General features: G+C 48.5%; 1 protein-coding gene and 1 pseudogene across 1 annotated transcript; one reads left to right on the top strand and one right to left on the bottom strand.

Annotated features, from left to right (window-relative positions):
• The first annotated feature begins 13,748 nt into the window (after positions 1-13,748).
• On the top strand, positions 13,749-17,221 carry LOC119450109 (elongation of very long chain fatty acids protein AAEL008004). The gene has a single exon (XM_037713475.2). It carries the CDS (start codon positions 14,311-14,313, stop codon positions 15,151-15,153), a length of 843 nt encoding a protein of 280 aa, XP_037569403.1. The 5' UTR covers positions 13,749-14,310; the 3' UTR covers positions 15,154-17,221.
• Positions 17,222-19,175: 1,954 nt separating this feature from the next.
• Positions 19,176-19,355, bottom strand: LOC119451127 (U2 spliceosomal RNA; annotated as a pseudogene).
• Between the last annotated feature and the right edge of the window lie 739 nt (positions 19,356-20,094).

Below are 20,094 nucleotides of genomic sequence, written 5' to 3' on the forward strand. Positions count from 1 at the left end.
TCAATCGGCCAGCTTCGCTGTTTCTTGAGCTTTGCCCGGCCTAGTACAAGCTTTCGCCTTTTTTATTTAAAATTTGCTTACAGGCCTCGTGTGAGGCATTGGGTAAGAGTGTCGTCACAGTAAAAAGAAATAAATGGGAACAGACCAGATATATGGGTATACAGGGTGTTTTCATGAGAAAATGCAATTTTTGCATAAAGAGGCTATAAGCGCAGTGGACGCGGTGTTATTGCAGACGAGTTCCTAGGCGAAGCTGGCATGAGCTTCAGAAGACTAAGACTATTTAACAACACACACACACACACACACACACACACACACACACCACACACACACACACACACACACACACCACACACACACACACACACACACACCACACACACACACACACACACACACACACACACACACACACACACCACACACACACACACACACACACACACACACACACACACCACACACACACACACACACACACCACACACACACACACACACACAACACACACACACACACACACACACACACACACACACACACACACACACCACACACACACACACACACACACACACACACACACACCACACACACACACACACACACACACACACACACACACACACACACACACACACACCACGACACACACGCACGCACGCACGCACGCACGCACGCACGCACGCACGACACGCACGCACGCACGCACGCACGCACGCACGCACGCACGCACGCACGCACGCACGCACGCACGCACGCACGCACGCACGCACGCACGCACGCACGCACGCACGCACGCGCACGCACGCACGCACGCACGCACGCACGCCGCACGCACGCACGCACGCACGCACGCACGCACGCACGCACGCACGCACGCACGCACGCACGCACGCACGCACGCACGCACGCACGCACGCACGCACGCACGCACGCACGCACGCACGCACGCACGCACGCACGCACGCACGCACGCACGCACGCCACGCACGCACGCACGCACGCACGCACGCACGCACGCACGCCCCCGCCCACGCACGCACGCACGCACCCGCACGCACGCACGCACACACGCACACAAACACGCGCGCACACACACGCACAAGCCCACATACACGTACAAGCACACACGCAAACACACGCATACACACACGCACATACGCACGCACGCACACATGCAGACACACACATGCACGCACACACACGCGCGCGCACACACACGTATACACATGCGCACAGGCACACACATACGCGCGCGCACACACGCACACACACGCACGCACACGTACACACACATACACACACGCACGCACACACACAGACACACATACACACACACGCACAAGCACACATACGCGCGCACACACGCATACACACACGCACATACGTACGCACGCACACATGCAGACACACACGCACACACACACACACACTCATCCCACGAAGCACGTGCGTCGTACGTGTACCAGTACTCTCCGACTCCGCTGCTTGTCACGGTGCTGACTGTGAACAGAAGTCGATGTTTGTTGCTGCGTTGTTCTAAAATATCACACTCCATAATATCGGGCAAGGGCGAAACCAGTACAATTTCATCTGGGGCGCTATCGCGACTTGAATATCTGCTATCCTCCATTGAGAGCGGCGAGTTTGTTGGACTAAGATATGAGTGCTCAGAGGCTGTGGGCAGCAGAGATACCATTGCCAGTCCTACAACATCATCTGGTAGAGGACGAAGACCCGAAGCACTGACATCAGAACAAAGTCCTCGGACTGCAGAGGCTTGAAGCACGCTCATTTTGGAGACTCGGCTACACAGGAAACAAGTGAAAAGTCAGGCGGATGCTTTCGCTAGGTCGCGCGACTTGGAACCTGGCACACAACAAATTGGCATGGGGCTCTAGTGCGTGGCAGTGGCTTTGGCGAGACGATCGTAGGTCTAGTATACGATTATGCTGCCGTAGTTGGGGAAATGCAGCTGGAAATTTCAAATACAAAACCGTAGTCTATCGCACTGGCAATGGGGTCGGTCGCACTGATCGCGATCTGTCGCACTTCGTCGGGGTTGTCTGCGAAGTGTCTACGACACCGAGGAGGTGAGCTTCAGTGCTGGTACGCGATGCAACGTGAGCTTTCGCAGCATTGCCGCTGAAGCACCAAGGCTCGCGGTGCACTTGAATCACCTGAGCTTGTGCTCATGACCTACCATCGGGCGATGAGCCCTCCACTATGGCGTGCCTCATAATCAGAACTGGTTTTGGCACGTAAAACCCCAGAAAAAAGAAGAAGTTTCTCCATATTCACGCCTTCAAGAAGATCTGCCGGGCCCACGTGAGGTGACGTTGAGTGGCGTCTGCCAATCTGGAGAATCTGTAGCCCAAGGATTAGTGACCGCAGATGCCGACTCGCCGACTGATCAGAAGTGGTGAAGATCTGGTGTCAGGTATACACGATGTCAAAATCTCACTGCGGCAACAGTGGTCTGTGACTGGGGATTGCCGCGGGGATATCTGCAGAAGACTGCCGGCCGGACCCACCACACGCATAGGTTAGCTGGTCCAAAGCAACTATCAAACCTTCGCTCCATTTCGCCTTCGTATTCATCCCATACCTTGGCGGCACCTCGAAGTCGCCCCTCTGCTGCCAGCCATTTTTGTGGTCTGGCTAGGCATGGCGAGTACCCAGTGTGTTGGCAGCAAGCACGAATGGCATCCCCTGGCGTATCGAAGGTCGATGTAGTCCCGGTAGGAATATCCGTGGAATCGGAAGCGGAGTCTATATATGACCAAGGAAGCGTGAACTGCAGCCGTTGGCGTCTCGTAGGTCGATAGAGTCCCGGTAGAAAGATCCATGGCAAGGGGAAGCGGAATTTATGACCAAGGAAGCGCGGACGGCATCTCTTGGCGAATCGCAGGTCGATGGAAGCGCGGACGGCGTTCCCTGGCAGCAGGAACCCAGTACGGCAAGACACAAGAGGACGGAAGGGCTACCTAGCATGGTGCTGGAGGGTTGATCGCCTTAAGTTTGGATTTAAACGACTGCAGCATAGTAATGCGACAAAGAGACAAGAAGCCATCCCTATACCAATGCCTATCTTGTCTCTCACTTCCTCTTTTTTCTCTTCGTTGTCCATTCCTCGTGCTGCCCTGTGCATTTCATCCTTAGAATATATAAATACTAGTTCCAAGTAGCTGGTTGTCAGGTGCACTTCCTTTTATTTTGTCTCCATTTTTACATGAGCGCTGCACAAACAGCAATGTGAACAATCTTTTTCAAGCGAAGCTTGTATTGCCTCACATCTGTCGTCGTCGTCGGTGGTGGTGATGGTGGTGTTACGCGGAAAAGTAGGCTGATCCTGGTGATAGTGCAGAAATGGCCTAAGCTCAATGGCACATACCCCTTTGGGCTCGGGGACCTGTAGCGCACCCTTGAGCTACCCTTGTCACACGTGGGACCCTAAAGGACAAAATCACCAGTCCTTCCCCTGTCGGGAAAATGGGGGTAAGCGAAGCTTGACGTGCCGATTCTAGCGTGCCGATTCTAGCGCTTCTGAAGCCCAGGCGAAACGTCAGCAACCAGCCGCGGACCCCGAGTTGCGGGAGCGCGATGTCGAGGCCAAACGTCAGCGAAGAGCCGCCGACCTTCAGTTTAGGGCAAAAGAAGCGGAACGCATGCGACAGCGTCACCTTACCACAAGCTTCGCTTACCCCCATTTTCTCGACAGGGGAAGGGCACTGATTTTTTTTGCACACACTTTAAGTGTTAGTGTTTTGCTATGCAGATCACAACACGCTCGCGCCAGCCAGCTCTCATCAGCGCTGTATAGTGCCCACGCTATTGCCGCGATATTCGCAACCACTTCCCACTTTGGTATAGCTTAAATGCGGCGTTTATCTATTCATCGTGACATCTGTAGCCATAACAGCATACAGAAGTCACTTCAGTTTGCTGCCGCACTCCGCTACCAGGTGCCAAGCTACAACTCGACTACGACCGCACGCCGGGAGCAGACGCTGTTCGTGGCCACTCACCGTAGGTGGCACCGTAAGTAGCAGTGCGACGAGCCCTATTAACAGCGTTAGGTAACCGGCGCCGGCTGAAACAAAGTGAAGGAACCTTAATGGAAGCGCTGGCAGCAGTGCACCTGCCGACGTTGCGTGATGACATTGCGTTGTGGCTTAAAAGCGAGTCTTTGAGGTAACTTCCAAAGCGAAAGCACTAATGTATGGGCGTGTTGCATTTCCTCCCGGCGACGCTTTTGAGTCTTTTCCTCTAGCCTGATCCGGAAGACGTAAGGGGACACCATTTCAATACGGAGCCGGAGGGCTGAAGTGAAGGTTGTGCGCAAGAACTCTCGCTGTATGAAAAAAAAGAAGAAAAAGAAAATACACAGTTAGAAGTTGCAAAAGAGCACTGCCTTAACCAATGCCCATTCTGCATAAATGTTCAAGGTGAGGAAAGTTTTATTACAAACACGTTAACTACCGCAGACCACTGAAAAGGAAGCGCCCTTCTGTTGTACCTGTCTTCTTTTCATCCTCGTCTCTTTGGCGCAGTTTTTTTCTTCAAATATGTTACACCAACTCGCCCACATCAAGCTCCTGCTGCTTCTGAAAAGGATGCTGTTTCGGTCTTCGAAATGCAAGCTTTACAAACGCTGCGCTTAGTTGATTGCAAAAAGGATGACTAGAAAACTCAGCGCAAAAAAAAAAAGGAAAAAGAAGGAACGAAAAAGAGAGAGATAAAGAAAAAGGACGAGCTTGGAAGCGTTTGCAATATCTGCATTTTAAGTACGACGCTCTTATCATTCATCTATGCTCTCTATGTTTCCGTCTTAAATTTTGGCTACCGGGGTTTCACTATCGCTGGGATAGCAACACTATACCGGCTTGTCTTCATTTTTATTTCATCATATAGTGAAATCACAATTCGGCCGCTGCAGCTGGTAGTCAAACCCGCTATCTCGCTTCGAGCAACGGGACGGCATATGACCTCATAGTTACCGCTGCGGGCGCAGCAAGCCACCAAGCAACAGCTTCATCTCTCATTGCACTCAAGTTGGGGTCCCAGTGGCTCTAAAAATAAGCGTACCATAAGCTAACGTCTTACACTGTCTCTCCCATAAGCGGCATCGTACTGAATACCCTCATACAATACACACTCAGTACGGGAGAATCGCTCTGCCTTTTCAATTTTAAGCTTTCCGCTGCTATCGCCTTATCACTCACGAGACACGCTCTTCACCCAAAGGGAGACGCTTTTCCATTTGTCCACAGCTCAAGCTCTTCGGCTTTCACCGAGTGGCGGTAGCTAACTGAAATGTCTTTCTTGTAGTCTCGACGAATTTTCCACGTATTTACTGTCGCGGCTTAGGCCAGTTCTCCGTGCTTTAGAGAAGTCTATAGGTCTTTTACCCCAAGATGGCTCGCACCAAGTAGCCTTGCAGTCAGTGACTCAGTGCACTCTGGGATATGCGGACGATGACCCCATGCGGCCCAGTCCTCAGCTTATCCGTACCTATGCTCCTCCTTCAATTCCGTGCGTCAGTGCTGCGAAGGCTAGGGCTGGTTTTAGCGGATCAGTGACGAGAGCAGAAAAGCGAAGAAGGCTCTCCAATTTTGCGGTAATAATGCTTCCTTGCGCTACCATTTAGTAGTTGTCTTATCTATTTATTTGTTCATACACCTACAGTCGCCGAAAGGATATTGTAGCATATTTATTATTATTTATTTACGAATACCTCAAATGGTCCCAGGCACGGGGTTTTACAGGAGGGATGAGTCATTATTTAGTGATAATGATTCGATGGCAATCTTGAAATCATGTAGGTCGGAGTGGAGCACAGCGTCGTCGCGAATAGTATTGCAGCCCCTTGCAGTCTTCAGAAAACAAACAAACAAACAAACAAACAAACAAACAAACAAACAAACAAACAAACAAACAAACAAACAAACAAACGTGGACAGCTTGCACTAGTGGTGCAAGGCTGAAGTAAACAGCGGAGCTGGTGATCGACCTAGCTTTTCTTCCAGGTTTTACTAGGCTTGGCTAAGTTTTGCTAGGAAAAGCTAAGTGCTGCTAGGCACGGTATTCCGAATCGGCTCGCCGCCGACGCGCAGATTCTCGCTTGGCCGTGCGAAGCGCTTTAAGATGAGCGGCTTCTTCTTCGGGTGTCCAGATCTTCTTTGGTCGTCCCATGCCAAGGATACATGTACTCGCCACAGAGTCAACGAGAGTTCTGCCGCCGTCGCGGCGGCTCCGAACTTTATCTCCCCAGTGACGTCATGGCCCAGCTGCACTTCCACACTTGCCGAGGCGTGGCTGGTCGAAACCTGCCGCCAGAGGCGCGGTGTCATTCTGGAAATGAATTCCAATAGATACGCTTGACAAAATCAAAAGCTACAATTCGTAAATGGCAATATGTGTCGTAAAGTAATTATCTAACAAGATAATTAATAAATTTTTGTTAATTTGTTGAATATATGTTTCCATTTGTCGTGAAACTAACGTCCGCCTCTTCGAATAACCCAGCTCAACAATCAGCATTATGCTACCAGCCACATGTGATTTTTAATTTTCTGTAAAGCTTAATTTTGAATACCCTATATATGCTTAACACACAAGTTAGTTTGCGGATGAACGTTCCAGAATTTATTTGCCACCACTGTAATTCAATACTCTAAGAACTTGTTCAAAATTAATTTTATTTTTGTGTTTCCATAAAAATGATCCTGCACAAGGCAGTGCAAAGCGGCACATCAATGATCCCTGCCGATAATATACATATTTTTGCGCAGCAACAAAATATTGTAAACGGCTCTGCCTTTAGGCACGTCTTCTACTCTGCGAAAATGTAACCAGCTTTACTGAAATTACTTTGATTGATTCTTCTTGGGGATTGCGCATGAAGTATACTTTAGAGAACTGAAGACAGTGTAGGAATATTTTTTGAAGGGAGTTTTGCATCATTCGAAGTTTCCTATCTCTCCAAATCCAGTGCGATGCAGGTATCTTTCTAACTCTTCATTTTTATCCGAGCACGATCACCTCTAGGAATCCGAAGTCTTACTAACCTGGGAAACCTACTGACCATAGTTCATTATAGTGCCACTAAGACGAAAGAATTATGGCAGAATCTATCGTAAGATGACTATCGAAGTTTGCGCGATTAGTATTCAAGCAATGTATTGATCACCTAGTGACGCAACCGTATGACCTAAAACAGCTTTACTTAGAATATGTAGTGGTCCTTCTTAGAATTCAAGCGCCCCGATATATGCGACATATAGTGTATCCGCAATTCGCCCGCTTTGCTATGACCTTCGCTCGCCAAGGTCATTCATGACCATGACAGAAGGACGACGACTGTGTGCCGATGGCGCATGCAGTGACGACGATAGAATTACGAAGAAGGAATGGTGTCATTGGAACGACGAAGGTGGTATGGCGACGACGTCATGGCGGCAATGGAATGACATTTCTGAAATGATGACGGTGGTACGACAGCTTTACGAGGACGACATGACCACAACGGGATGTCCATCACTGTATGACGACGATGGAATGACCACGAGGGCATCCCGGACTCAAGGACATACGTAGTGGCTCAAGTTAGAAGACAACTTAGGCCACACGGCGTAAGAAGATAGATCGATAGATGGAACATATACGGATTTCGCCTAAATAATCATGACAGATTGACCACGACAGCATCCCGATGATGGCATTGCAATGAATGCATGACGACGACTGTGTTATCACGGGACCGTTACCCAAGCGCGCGCGCGAGGACGCAGCGAAAGGAAGACTATGAAGGCGCGCCTCGGCTCTTGTCTGGACTTCGCCATATGGCCAGTTGTACGCGTATACGTATATATAGGCTCCTGTAAATAAATATTGTACCTCTCGCTTTCCTTGTTACATTTTGGTGGAAGTGCTGGGTAACGCCACGACAACACCGAAGGCAATGGCGACGCAGACTGGACTACTGGATAGTCAACGTGAGTCATCTGCAGTTGCCTCGCCGTCTACAACACCATCGGCCATCTTAGGGCAAGTTCGTGACCCCGGTACGTTTACCGGAACTGGCAAGGTCGACGTAGGCAACTGGTTGAACTGGTGCGAGGGTACTGGTACGAAGGTATATATATATATATATATATATATATATATATATATATATACCCTCTCACGCCTACCCAGTGGCCCAAGTTGTCTACCTACCTATCCAGTGCACCACGACCAGGAGCACATGCCTAGTGGCCCAAGCAGGTAGACAACTTGGGCTATAGGCATGTGCTCCTGGTCGTGATGCACTGTCGTAAGAGAGTGTATATATATATATATATATATATATATATATATATAGACAGACAGACAGACAGACGGACAGACGGACGGACCAGACAGACAGACAGACAGACGACAGACAGACACAGACAGACAGACAGACAGACAGACAGACAGACAGACAGACAGACAGCAGACAGACAGACAGACAGACAGACAGACAGACAGACAGACAGACAGACAGACGGACAGACGGACAGACGGACAGACGGACAGACGGACAGACGGACAGACAGACAGACAGACAGACAGACAGACAGACAGACAGACAGACAGACAGACAGACAGACAGACAGACAGACAGACAGACAGACAGACAGACAGACAGACAGACAGACAGACAGACAGACAGACAGACAGATAGGCTCAAAACGGCTGAAGTATAGGCAAAGAATGCTATTCGCATTAAAGGTGCCTGCAGTATGCAAATAATGATAATCTCATTGTAAAGCGGTGCGCATAATGGCGGCTGGTAATCTCTGGTACCGTTTTCCCAGTGACTGAAAAACGCTGCTAATGTACACTAATCTGTGCAGCGTATCGCTTCGGTGTTTGTGGGAAAGTCGGCCTCCACTTTCCCATAAACGGGCAGACACCACTGACCCATAATTTGCATAGGGCTATAATTTGAATAGTCTTTAGTTTCGTCGAGTCGCAAATAGCATGCCCTAGCCTAATCTGGGCCCGACCCGAGGCCAAAACTGCTAAGTCCGAGCCTGGACCGGTCTTTCGGGCCAGCCCGGGCCCGTGCAGTGCTCTAGGAGACAGTGCTGCCCAGCTCCGATTTGACGCAACGGCTAGAACTGGTCAACCGAGCGAAAAGGGCAGCTAAGGCTGCTGGGACTACTGTACTGAGGGAACTTCCTCCCCCCTGGGGAGCCGAGGAGCTACCCACGCTCGCTTCACTCGCGTGCTGTTCTGTAAAAGTTTATTATCTCTCTCTATTGCCCAACCGGTGAGCTCAAGTTTCGTTTGCTAGGTTCTTCCCATAAGTACGACCCAGCCTCTGCCACGATTAACTCGGCGATTATCTCGGTGGAAGCTTCCCGTCAGCGAAAGTGTGCGCACTTGCACTTCTTTTTTTATAGCGAGGCAGCTAGCCTCTAGTTGGTCGGGAATTTTCGGTCTGTGCTCACCCCAAAACAAACTGCAGCTGGAGACGTTTCAGTTTCCGCGCAACAGAATTATGTTTGCTCGTATATTCGAATACAACCCGATGCTATCGTGTCTGCAGGTTGTAGCCGCCTTCTATATACTATTAGCACAGTCGACGGCGCCTGTCAGCCACATTCTTATGAACTATTGCGCTTGATTGATGTCGACCTCTGCGTCTCGCAGGCACCATCTGCATACAATACATATTCCTACATTATCCCAACACTGCCAGCAGTGCAGAATGTAAGCAGGGGGCACAAAGTGACAAATTAAATACTTACCACCCGTTCCCACTCTGCACAGCCGCACGTTAAACAGTCTCTTGCTTTTCTTCCCATGCAGGCTGTACAGCAGTTGAACTGCATGGCCATGATGGCGTTCATTATACTGAAGGCAACCTCCCACAGGTTGTAAGTCGTACTTTACGAATTTTCTGACGCATTTTACTTCGAGAAATGCAATTAGTTGAATAACGCACCGGCGCTAGGGAGAGGACCTACAAGAATGAGGATGTATGCGGCACTTCTGCACACGGGTGTTGGCGCGTGACGAACATGTGCACGATATATTTGTCCTTGATGCGTGGGCACTCTCTCCCCGCTGCATCGGTCGCACAGCGTTTGCTGTGACCGGAATCCACATTTCTCAAACACTGTCCAAAAACGGTACCACTCGTACCGCCACCTAGCGGTAGCGGGCCACTCTCCAACGGCAGCTAGAAAAGGGCTTTGTCTTTCAGTTTGCCGCATAACATATTTATTGCTTTCTCGTATATTCGCATAACAACCCGAAGCTATTATGTAATCAGCTCAAGTCGTACTTTACGCATTTTACATCGGAGCTGCTAAAGGTTGGTCTCGTAGTCGTGCGCAGCATCGTCGAGCTGGGAGAGAGTGAAAGCAGAGCATAGGAGGAGAGGAGGTGCAGAGAGAAAGAAAGGCAGACAGACAGAGAGAGGGAGAAATAAAGAAAACAGAATGAACTTTCTTGGCAAGGCGGGATTCGAGCCCGGGTACCCACGGTCCGAAGGCGAGCGTCATAACCACTGCACTGTACACCCGCGCTTGCGGAACATGCATTTATGGGAATCATATGGTTGCATTGACGAAAAATGTTGGGCCTACCGTTAAGAGACAGGAAGAGAGCGGTGTGGATAGGAGAACAAACGGGGATAGCCGATGTTCTAGTTGACATTAAGCGAAAAAAAAAAAAATGGAGCTGGGCAGGCCATGTAATGCAGTAGGATGGATAACCGGTGGACCATTAGAATTAGAGAATGGATACCAATAGAAGGGAAGCGCAGTCGAGGACGGCAGAAAACTAGGTGGGGTGATGAAGTTAGGAAATTTGCAGGCGCAAGTTGGAATCAGCTAGCGCAAGACAGGGGTAATTGGAGATCAGCCTTCGTCCTGCAGTGGACATAAATATAGGCTGATGATGATGATGATGGTTGCCTTGTACCGACGATTGTAACACAACTTGCTTAGGGCGAGAGTAAAAGAAAATGAGTGTGAGAGAGAGAGAAAGAAGGAACGAGAGAGAGAGAGAGAAAGAAAGATAGACACAGAGAGAAAGAAAGAGATCGAAAGAAACAGAGAAAGAAAGAGAGAGAGAGAAAACAAAAATGGCGCTAAGAGAAAAGTCAACTTAAAGCTAAGGTCAAAGCCAAGTTAAAAGCTAAGTAATGCCACGATAGAGCTCACATAAAGCCAAGCCAACCCTCCACAGCTCCGCTGGTCATTAGTATTTGCGAGAGCAAAGTCAGCGCATTTTTTTTCTGATGCTATTTACTTCTGGACACTGGTTTTGGGCCACACTTCTGTTCGTCAATCATACTCCACGGAGATGTTTTCGAACACTTTCGTTACTAATGTCCAATCCGACTATATCCTCCACGTGGCCCGCCATGAGGAAAGGATCCACAGCAACCACAGCAACGATGAATATGCCCTGTTCTGTTGTTTTCCGGCTCAAATATTAAGCTGCCTCACCAATGCGGTTTATTCTAGCTATTTGTCTGTATGAATCGGTAAGCCGACGACAATCCTATCACGTGGAGTCTCGTCTATTAGGATGCGAGGTACGGATTCTTCTTCCCGCTAGACAACTATATAAGGAATGCCAGTCAGTCGTAAACAATACATACACAACAGGGGTAGTGTCGACCTTGGCGCATTGGGAACGCGTCTTAGAGAGAGTTCGTCAGAGACAGTTTTCGACATGCTTGAAACCAGACCGAAAAGTTGCTCATCCGCTCATGCGCTACTGTTTCTTGCCCCTGTGATAGAGTTGCACAACCGTTTTGCACGTGTTGTTCATTATTTTCCGGCGCATGCGCACTAAAGTGGCATATGTTCAAAAAAAAAAAAAGAAAAGTCAGTGGTGGTTTGGCGGAAAATGCTGCAGCAACACACACACACGCATATATATATAGTCAACTCATCAGACGCCAACAAACAATGAAACGAAGGACAGCATAGGGGAAATTATTCGTAGTCATTTTATTTAAATAAAGAAGTTATAATTAAATGAAAAATGCAAGTGGATGACAACGCAACTGGTCGCAGGTGTGATATGAAGCCACGTTTTTGCATTACGCGTGCGATTCTCTTACCAATTAAGCTACCGCGGCGCCACTTTCCCACCCACTTTCTGGGGTATTTAAATCTGTTTACTAGAACGAACCCTCGGAGTGTTAGCCAGCGCCAATTCTCAGGGCAATGGCAGTCGAGTAGAACATCCTCTCTACCGCAGTCGTCACGTAGCACGTGAACATCTTGGGTGAAAACCACTGGTCAATAAACGCACTCATGCTACCGGAAGGCATCAAAGCTGTCGGATTCAAAACCCTCGCTATGTAATGAACGATAAGAAAGGAAACAGAAGGGCCCCTTTTTATTAGTCAATTTATAAGAAGGCCAACAAACAATGACACGAAGGACAGCATAGGGGAAATTATATGTAGTTCTTAACTGAATTGAAGAAATGCTCTTCTATAAGCTCTCCCATACCCCTCTACCTCTATGACGTAACTGACTTCCCACACTTCACACACATGCACTTCCTTCCGCTTTGACTCTCTAATGCTGACGCATTAAAAAGAAGACGCAGCCAGGTGCACACGTTCTTGCTATGTCCGATACGCAGGGAAGCTTCCATCGAGTTCATCGCCTGTTTTAAAGGCCTGTGTCGTTCAAGTTCAAGGCCTCTGTCATGCTTGTGGGAAGAGCCTAGCAGACGAAACTCGCGCTTGCAGTGAACTTGGCACGCATGTGCTCGCGCTTGCTGATTTCGTCACTCCACGCCGTTAGGAGGCACTGACCGGCAGGCCAGTCGACTCTCGTGTGGTGCTGCTAAAGAATCGGCCGGGTGTATACATGCTTACCCGGCGAAAGTATATCTTCAGTCTATTCAACATATTGATGAGTATACGTGGAACCGGTCTCACTTCTAACCTACGAACACTTTATTACTTTATTTTCTTTATACCGCCAAGTTGATATTTAATAGAACCTTTGCCCGCAGCGTTTAACACAACAGCTATCATATCAAACAGGCACACCGCATTTTGAGCCACGTCAGCCCCCAAATTGTCGTGCACACGTTTTAATGACGCTTCATTGCCTAATATCTTCGCTTTATGTGCAGCAAATTTAAACAGACATCATTAACAAATATGATAGTTGAGAGCTATGACTGCTCTTTTTCTATTTTCTTATCATCGTAATCATCATCATCATCGTCGCAATCATAATGCGAATTCAGTACACTGGCAGCGCCAAGACTTACCATGCCAATCGCTGCCCATATCAATGGTGCATCATTCAATTACGAGCGACAAGATAAGGGCATGGGATGTGTCACATTTATGCACCGTGGCAAAATGTGGCCGCGAGATGATTAATACAATTCAACATAGCCCGAGAGCTGGCTGTGTCGTTGCGGCTCAAATACAGCTGACACAGCGCGACTACGTTACTATCGACTAAAACGAGAAAGTGCGGCTGCGTTTTCTGCTTCACAGTTCAATATCATTCTCAGCTTGCTGCACGATTATCTTCGTTTCACATCCTATCTGCGTGCAGCGCTACACAACAGGCACCGAAGAATAATGATAGCACAATCACGTGGCACGCAATCGTATTAAAGAAAAAATGAATGCGAAGTCTTTTACTCCTGCTTCCGAGGTGTCTCGTCTTATACTAAGCGCACCCAAGGGGCCCAAGGTCTTAATGACCACGAACTCGAGGTGCGCGCCGCTTCCTGCTTGCGTGTTTTTTGCGCATCACACGGGTCTGCACAAGATCGTTCAACTGCAGGAAGACGCAGCACTTTATTACCTCTCAACTTGCACAACAGGGACTGGCGCCCGTGAAATGCACTTGCCTGTATCGGGCGCGTTAAGAAAGGATGTCTGGAAAGGGAGAGAAAGAAAAAAAGAAGTGTGTCAGGGAAGGCATGCAAGCCTCTTCGCTGCCGTTTGTCGAGTTTTCCGATCTCTTCTCGGCTGCCCTCCTCCCTCCTTGCGCACCCTGCTCGGACGAGTCACGTACGTGCCCTCTCTCCCCCCGAAATTGCGTGGCCCGCCGGCTCCACGCACGTGGACTAGTTACGAGCGCGGTGGTCAGTTTCGCATTGTGGCCCCCCCGAAACGCGGCGGCTCCCGCGTGCCTTCGACGCACCGTGCAAAGCCGGCATATCTTCGCTCCTGCTTCTCCAGTGCCGGTGCTTAGGGCAGCGGATCGAATCGACCGTGTCGTCTTCTTGAACTTGGCGTGATTACGACCGAGCCTCCCGACAGATATGACGTCGCTTCTAGCGTCCGAAATAATGACGCCGATCGTGGACCTGTACAGGTACGTGCTCTCTAAACGGGACCCGCGCACGGAAGGCTGGTCCCTCGTGGCCGATCCCAAGTTTGTGTTCCCGTTGCTGTTTGGCTACATCTACGTGGTCAAGATCGGCGGCCCGCGATGGATGATGAACCGCAAGCCGTTCGAGCTCAAGCCCATCATCATGGTCTACAACTTGGCGATGGTGATCGCCAACATATTCTTTTTTTACCAGTACGTTCGCCACTCGTACCTGGGCGGAGGCTACAACGTCTTCTGTCAGGGCGTCAGCTACTCCCGTGACGAGACTGCCATGACCATACTCAACCTGACGTGGTGGTACCTCTTCGTGCGTATCGCCGACTTCTTCGACACCTTCTTTTTCTTAGCGAGGAAGAAGTTCTCCCACATCACCGTGCTTCACGTGCTTCATCATTTTCTCGTGGTGTTCAGCGGCTGGCTCTGGATCACCTTCGGATGCGACGGTCAAGTGCTGATGGGCATCTGCTTCAACTCGTTCATCCACATCATCATGTATTCGTACTACTTCCTCAGTGCCCTCGGTCCTGCGGTGCAGAAGTACTTGTGGTGGAAAAAGTACCTCACTCGTCTGCAGATATTCCAGTTCGTCTTTCTCACCCTGCACGTGTCAATACCGATCTTCTATGACTGCGGGTACCCGATGGTGCTCACCGTGCTCGCGTCTGCGCAAGGCACCCTGGGACTAGTGCTGTTCATCAACTTTTACATCAACGCTTACGCCTCAAACAGAAACTTGGACTTCTGCACTGTGCAAGGAGATAAAAGAGACTGACCACTATGAGGTGCGTGGCGCTTTGAGTCGTGCGTGAAAAGCGCAGGACCGCATACGGAAGGTGGCTTCAGTGAACACCGTCGTAACGGGTTTCGATTCTAGTTTCAAACCGCGAGGCGAACTGCAGACGGGAACGCCAACTTGATCACTGACAGAGTTCCCACGCCGAATTTACAAAGCCTATCATTCGCAAGAACCCCTTTCTCTTCCGCTGCCATGCTTTGCATGGGCTTGTCCTTATGAAGTGTTCTTGCGCACGAGCGGCTTTGTGAAATCGGGTTGAGCTTGCTATTACGTACCATGCATTTCTAGTTTGTCACAACTTCACTGACATTTGTGGCGTGTTTAACATGTTTTTCACCACTGTTATTGTGAGCGCTCATTTTTTGTGTGCATGCTACATAATTTGTTGCAACTTTCAGCATTTCATGCTTTAAACTCGAGCAAGCATTTACTACCCATGTAACAGAGGCATTTTCTTTATTATTTGTTGCATTCTTCCCGGAGCTAGGTTTACCTTCTAGAGCGTAACACCGTAAACCCCTTGCGTAGGGTCGCTAACATCGTAAGGACGCCACTTTATCATTTCTGTGAGAAGGAAACTGATGCTATAATGGACAGGTATAAAAGGATGGTTGTTTTATTTCTGCGCAGTATGAATTGAGCAGATTTCCACAGTGATCTACTAGAATAATCACCCTTCTAGCCACAACTACAACGTAAAAGGCCTTTCTTCAGAAGCGACTTTAATCACCTCAATTCCTCACGGAACACTTAATCAAAAGAGAGAAAACTTAGATTGACGAAGAAAATTCATCATTCTGGTTCAATTCCGGCAAAAAGCTAGTCATCGCAATCTAGAGACATAAGAAACTATGCGCACAAGACGTGGACAGAGAAGAGGCTAAGACACGCGAGCGCCGACTTATAACACTGTTTTATTTCGACGCAAGTGGTCTGACGGACGCTTACACTTTCTCGACATTAGGTTTTTATTTTGAGACAAACGTATATACTGGAAATATGAGCCTCGTGCCAATAAGCAACTGCTCCCGTATGCGTCAGCACACTCGAAACTGGTAAAAAGGGGCGTCGCGAAGTTATGCCTGTCCAGCACTTCATGCAAGTCTTGCTCAGAGCTCATGACCAACAGCTTCTCTGAACAGATTATCCGCCTCAGGAACGCGGGGTATCCCACGCATGTTCTTGTCAACGTTGCTGAAGGTCTGTTGAAGCGCAAGTCACCACAAATAACTAATGCTACTCACTCTTCCACAAATCACAACAAAGTTGCGGTTATTCCGTACATCCACGTCATATCGCATCGACTGAAAAGGATTTGCCAGTGGGCCAATGTAAAAGTATGTGTTTTTTCCCCGCTCCTGATAAACTGCAATCTTTGTGCAGGTTGACCAGGGAGCGCGCTCCCAAAAAGCTTGTTTGCAAAAAGAGACATCAGTAAATGTTCGTTGACTGTGCGGAAGGGATCGTTTACAATCTGCCTTTGAACTGTGGAACCAACTATTTTGGTCAGAGCGGTCGGTGTCTTAACGACAGGCTTCGGGAGCATCGCTACAATGTGATAGAAATGAGAGGGGGGTTTCTGGATGCGCACTGTAGAAATTGCATGCGTAAAAAGGAAAATGCCACAAATAAGAGCATGTGTAGTCCGGTATTTAGTGCCTGCTCAATTGTTAGCAAACGTCATAATCAGTTAACCCGCGAGATCATCAAAGCGGAATCGATTGACAGGCTTGGTGACACCTGTGTGTCAAAACAGTCTGTCGCCCTGTCTAGGAAAGATTTATGCTTGTTGCGTAAAGATAGGAATTTCCGGCGGGCGGCGCACACGTGGTGGGTCGCAGGTTATGTCATATATGTGTTTGTTTGTTTAGAAATAAAACACTGTTGTTAGTCTGCGCTTGTGTGTCTTAGCCTCTTCTCTGGCCTCGTCTTGTGCGCATAAAGTTTATTTCATGTCTTTTCAACATACACAAACAATCACCTTAGTAGACATATCAGAATGAAGATGTTATGTGAATGAAGATGCCACGAGCGTTTCCAACAAGGCAACGTGATAGTGCTTGTTTCAATGTTTATTTTGTAATTGCTGACAAGATTAAAAGTTCTAAACGCTCATGACAACGTAAGCGATGTGACTGCAATGTTGAATATTTGACACTCCAAGCCGTCACACGTGCTCTTCGATGAAAGAACACCGGCGAGAGGCTAGTTGTGCAACTAATATGTATTGATGGAATGCAAATATTGCACGTCAGTATCACACCTATGCTGCGCGCGTCATTCTGCCACACACATATAACTTACCCAATGCGCGTAACAATGATTTAAAGAAAAATACATTATGAGATTTTCGTGCCAAAACAATGCTCCGATTAAGAGGCACGTCGTAGTGCCAACTACCGCGTGTCTGCGGATTATTTTGACCACCCCGGATTCTGTAACGTGCACCTAAATCTAAAGTACACGAATGTTTTGTGCACTTCGCCCTCTAACGCGATCAAACCCACGACCTCGAGGTCAGCAACGCGGTGCCATAGCTACTGAGCTACCGCAGGGGGTGCAGCAGGGATGGGAACCAACATTCGTGTCACGAGTCATTCTGGCGGGAAGTCATCAGAAAGCCATCAATCGTGCGCCGCACAGAACGAATTCCAGGCTTCTCGTTCAGTGCTTGCGCTCTGCTCAGGGTCCTGTGAGTCATCTGCGTGTCCCACATCGAGGTTGGCAAGGTCAACGCCAACCACGCAGTTTACATAGGCGTCTCGGAACAGGAGACGAGTGCAATTCTTCGCGGACCGTAAATGTCCCAGTGGTTCTTCTGTTTGCTCGGCTTCTGTGGGGAAGGCCCCCAGGCCCGGGCTTGTCGCGTGTGCAATTGCTTTTCCAATCAGGCCGCACCAAGGCGCCTGACTAATCAAACATCGCTGCCGTTCTGAGAACTCCTATAGCTCCCTGCCCGCTTGGCTTCCGTGTGTACCTCGTTCGGTGACACCGAGCGAGGCTGGCGACCGAGTCGCTGGCCCGTGACCTATACGACAAAGAACGGCAGCCCCTGAATATACCCGTCGAATCACCGTAACCAGTAGTGGCTTTTCTTATGTTTCGGTTCGTTCGCACGTGATGCCTTTTTTGATATTAGGTTGTGAGAGCAGGACCCCACCGACCTTGTTCGGAAAAACATTCAGCGTTAGCCCATTTCCCCAACAGTGCTTGAAGCAAGGTGAGGCAAGGTTCCGGGGTAATGCAAACATTGGACACCATGTTTGGAATGGTCAGTTTTCCTGGACACAGCTCCATAAGCTTGTTTTGCTAAGACTAATCGTATTTGAAGTTTACTTTTATTTCCAACAAGTTAGAGGAGGCAGGGATTACAGCTGCAAATGCCACTTCAAAAACACCCTGCCCCTTATGCTTACAAGGCTTGGCAGCGTGCAGCTGCGCCACACGGTTTCTAGAAAAAATACAAAAAATGCTTAAGTTTGCAAAACACGAAACAAAAACAAAATAACGTACTCCACAATACAAAACTAAAAAGGAAAATTGCAAAATGTTAGTTTCGTGTAATTTTAAATATCTCAGAGCTGAACAAAGCATAAAAAATTACCCATTAGGACAATAACGCTTAATTCAAGATACAAACACGAAATTAACTCATGAATATGGAAAACCTGTAAGCTAAACTTATGCGTATTCATTAATGGTGAATGCCATATTAATTAAGCGTGTCAGTCTTGCTGGCATAAATGAAAATTCTGAATGCGTATAGGTTACATATAATAATTCCTCATTCGAAGTATGAATTTAACAGGCTTTGCAAATTATTTTTTAACATTTGTGATCTATGAATTGTTCTAAAACGGTTGCGCTCTCCACAGATCTTAGTAGCTTGGGTGGTGTAAGGGGACGCATTCTTCTAGCATGCTCGTTCCATAAGGGATATTGCTTTACAGCGAAGCTGTATAGGGCTAATTTCTAGCGGATCGAGTTCCGTAGACCAAAAACCATGGGCCGATCTCGAAGATTGTGCGATACCGGCCCAACCTGCGTCGGAGGTGAAGCAGGCTTCAAGCGCTCCACCAACTTGCAAAAAGAAGTTTAATATCTTGGGTCCAAAAACAACCCGTATCCGATATTAGGCCGATAAGAACAGATACTACACTTTGACCCACATCGGTTATGTCTACGTTCGCACCATACACGTGTACGCCATCCCGCGTATTCAAACTAGCGCCTACCAGTCTGAGTGTCTTCTGTTTCCAGACGTCATGCTCTACGTAGGCTCCTTTCCTCATTTCTGCTCTGACGATGAAATGGGTAGGCCGTCTGTTGTATAGTCTGAAGAAGAACAGCGTGCCTACCAAGAACGACCGCGTGAACAGAAAAGGGAATGGGCGCGGCGGCGGCGGCGGCGGAAGGAGACCACCGACGATGAGCGGGCCGCGGACGCCAAGCGTAAGCGTGCTGCCCGCCTGGACCGCGAGACGGAAAGAAATACGAACCGTCAATGTGGCCCCAATCCCGCAAAGTTGGAACGTTTCACCGGAGCAGCGGTAAATCCCTACATACACAGCTTCCCTTGTCATCCACCTTCACAGAGTGGAATGGAACTGAAGTTTTTCCTGTTATTGTAACAAAACTTCTGTAAAAGTCGGGGACCAGAAACTTCGTGCACTCTGGCAATATTAAGCTTCTCAAATAAGTATTCGGTGGGTGTATTGTTTGAGCTGTAAATAAAAAAAAATGATTGCATAAATTCTGGATGTGTGTCCCCCATACTAGGCGACAATAAATATTACATGAGAAGCAAATGATGCGCTATATAGTATGCACTTTTACATAAATAGGGAACGTATAGGTTACGATTGATTACACCAGTTATGTGACTCTGCTTTTGTATTACAAAGTGCATGATTATAC

This window comes from Dermacentor silvarum, chromosome 4 (assembly GCF_013339745.2).
Source record: "Dermacentor silvarum isolate Dsil-2018 chromosome 4, BIME_Dsil_1.4, whole genome shotgun sequence".
In the NCBI taxonomy this organism is placed as follows: domain Eukaryota; kingdom Metazoa; phylum Arthropoda; class Arachnida; order Ixodida; family Ixodidae; genus Dermacentor; species Dermacentor silvarum.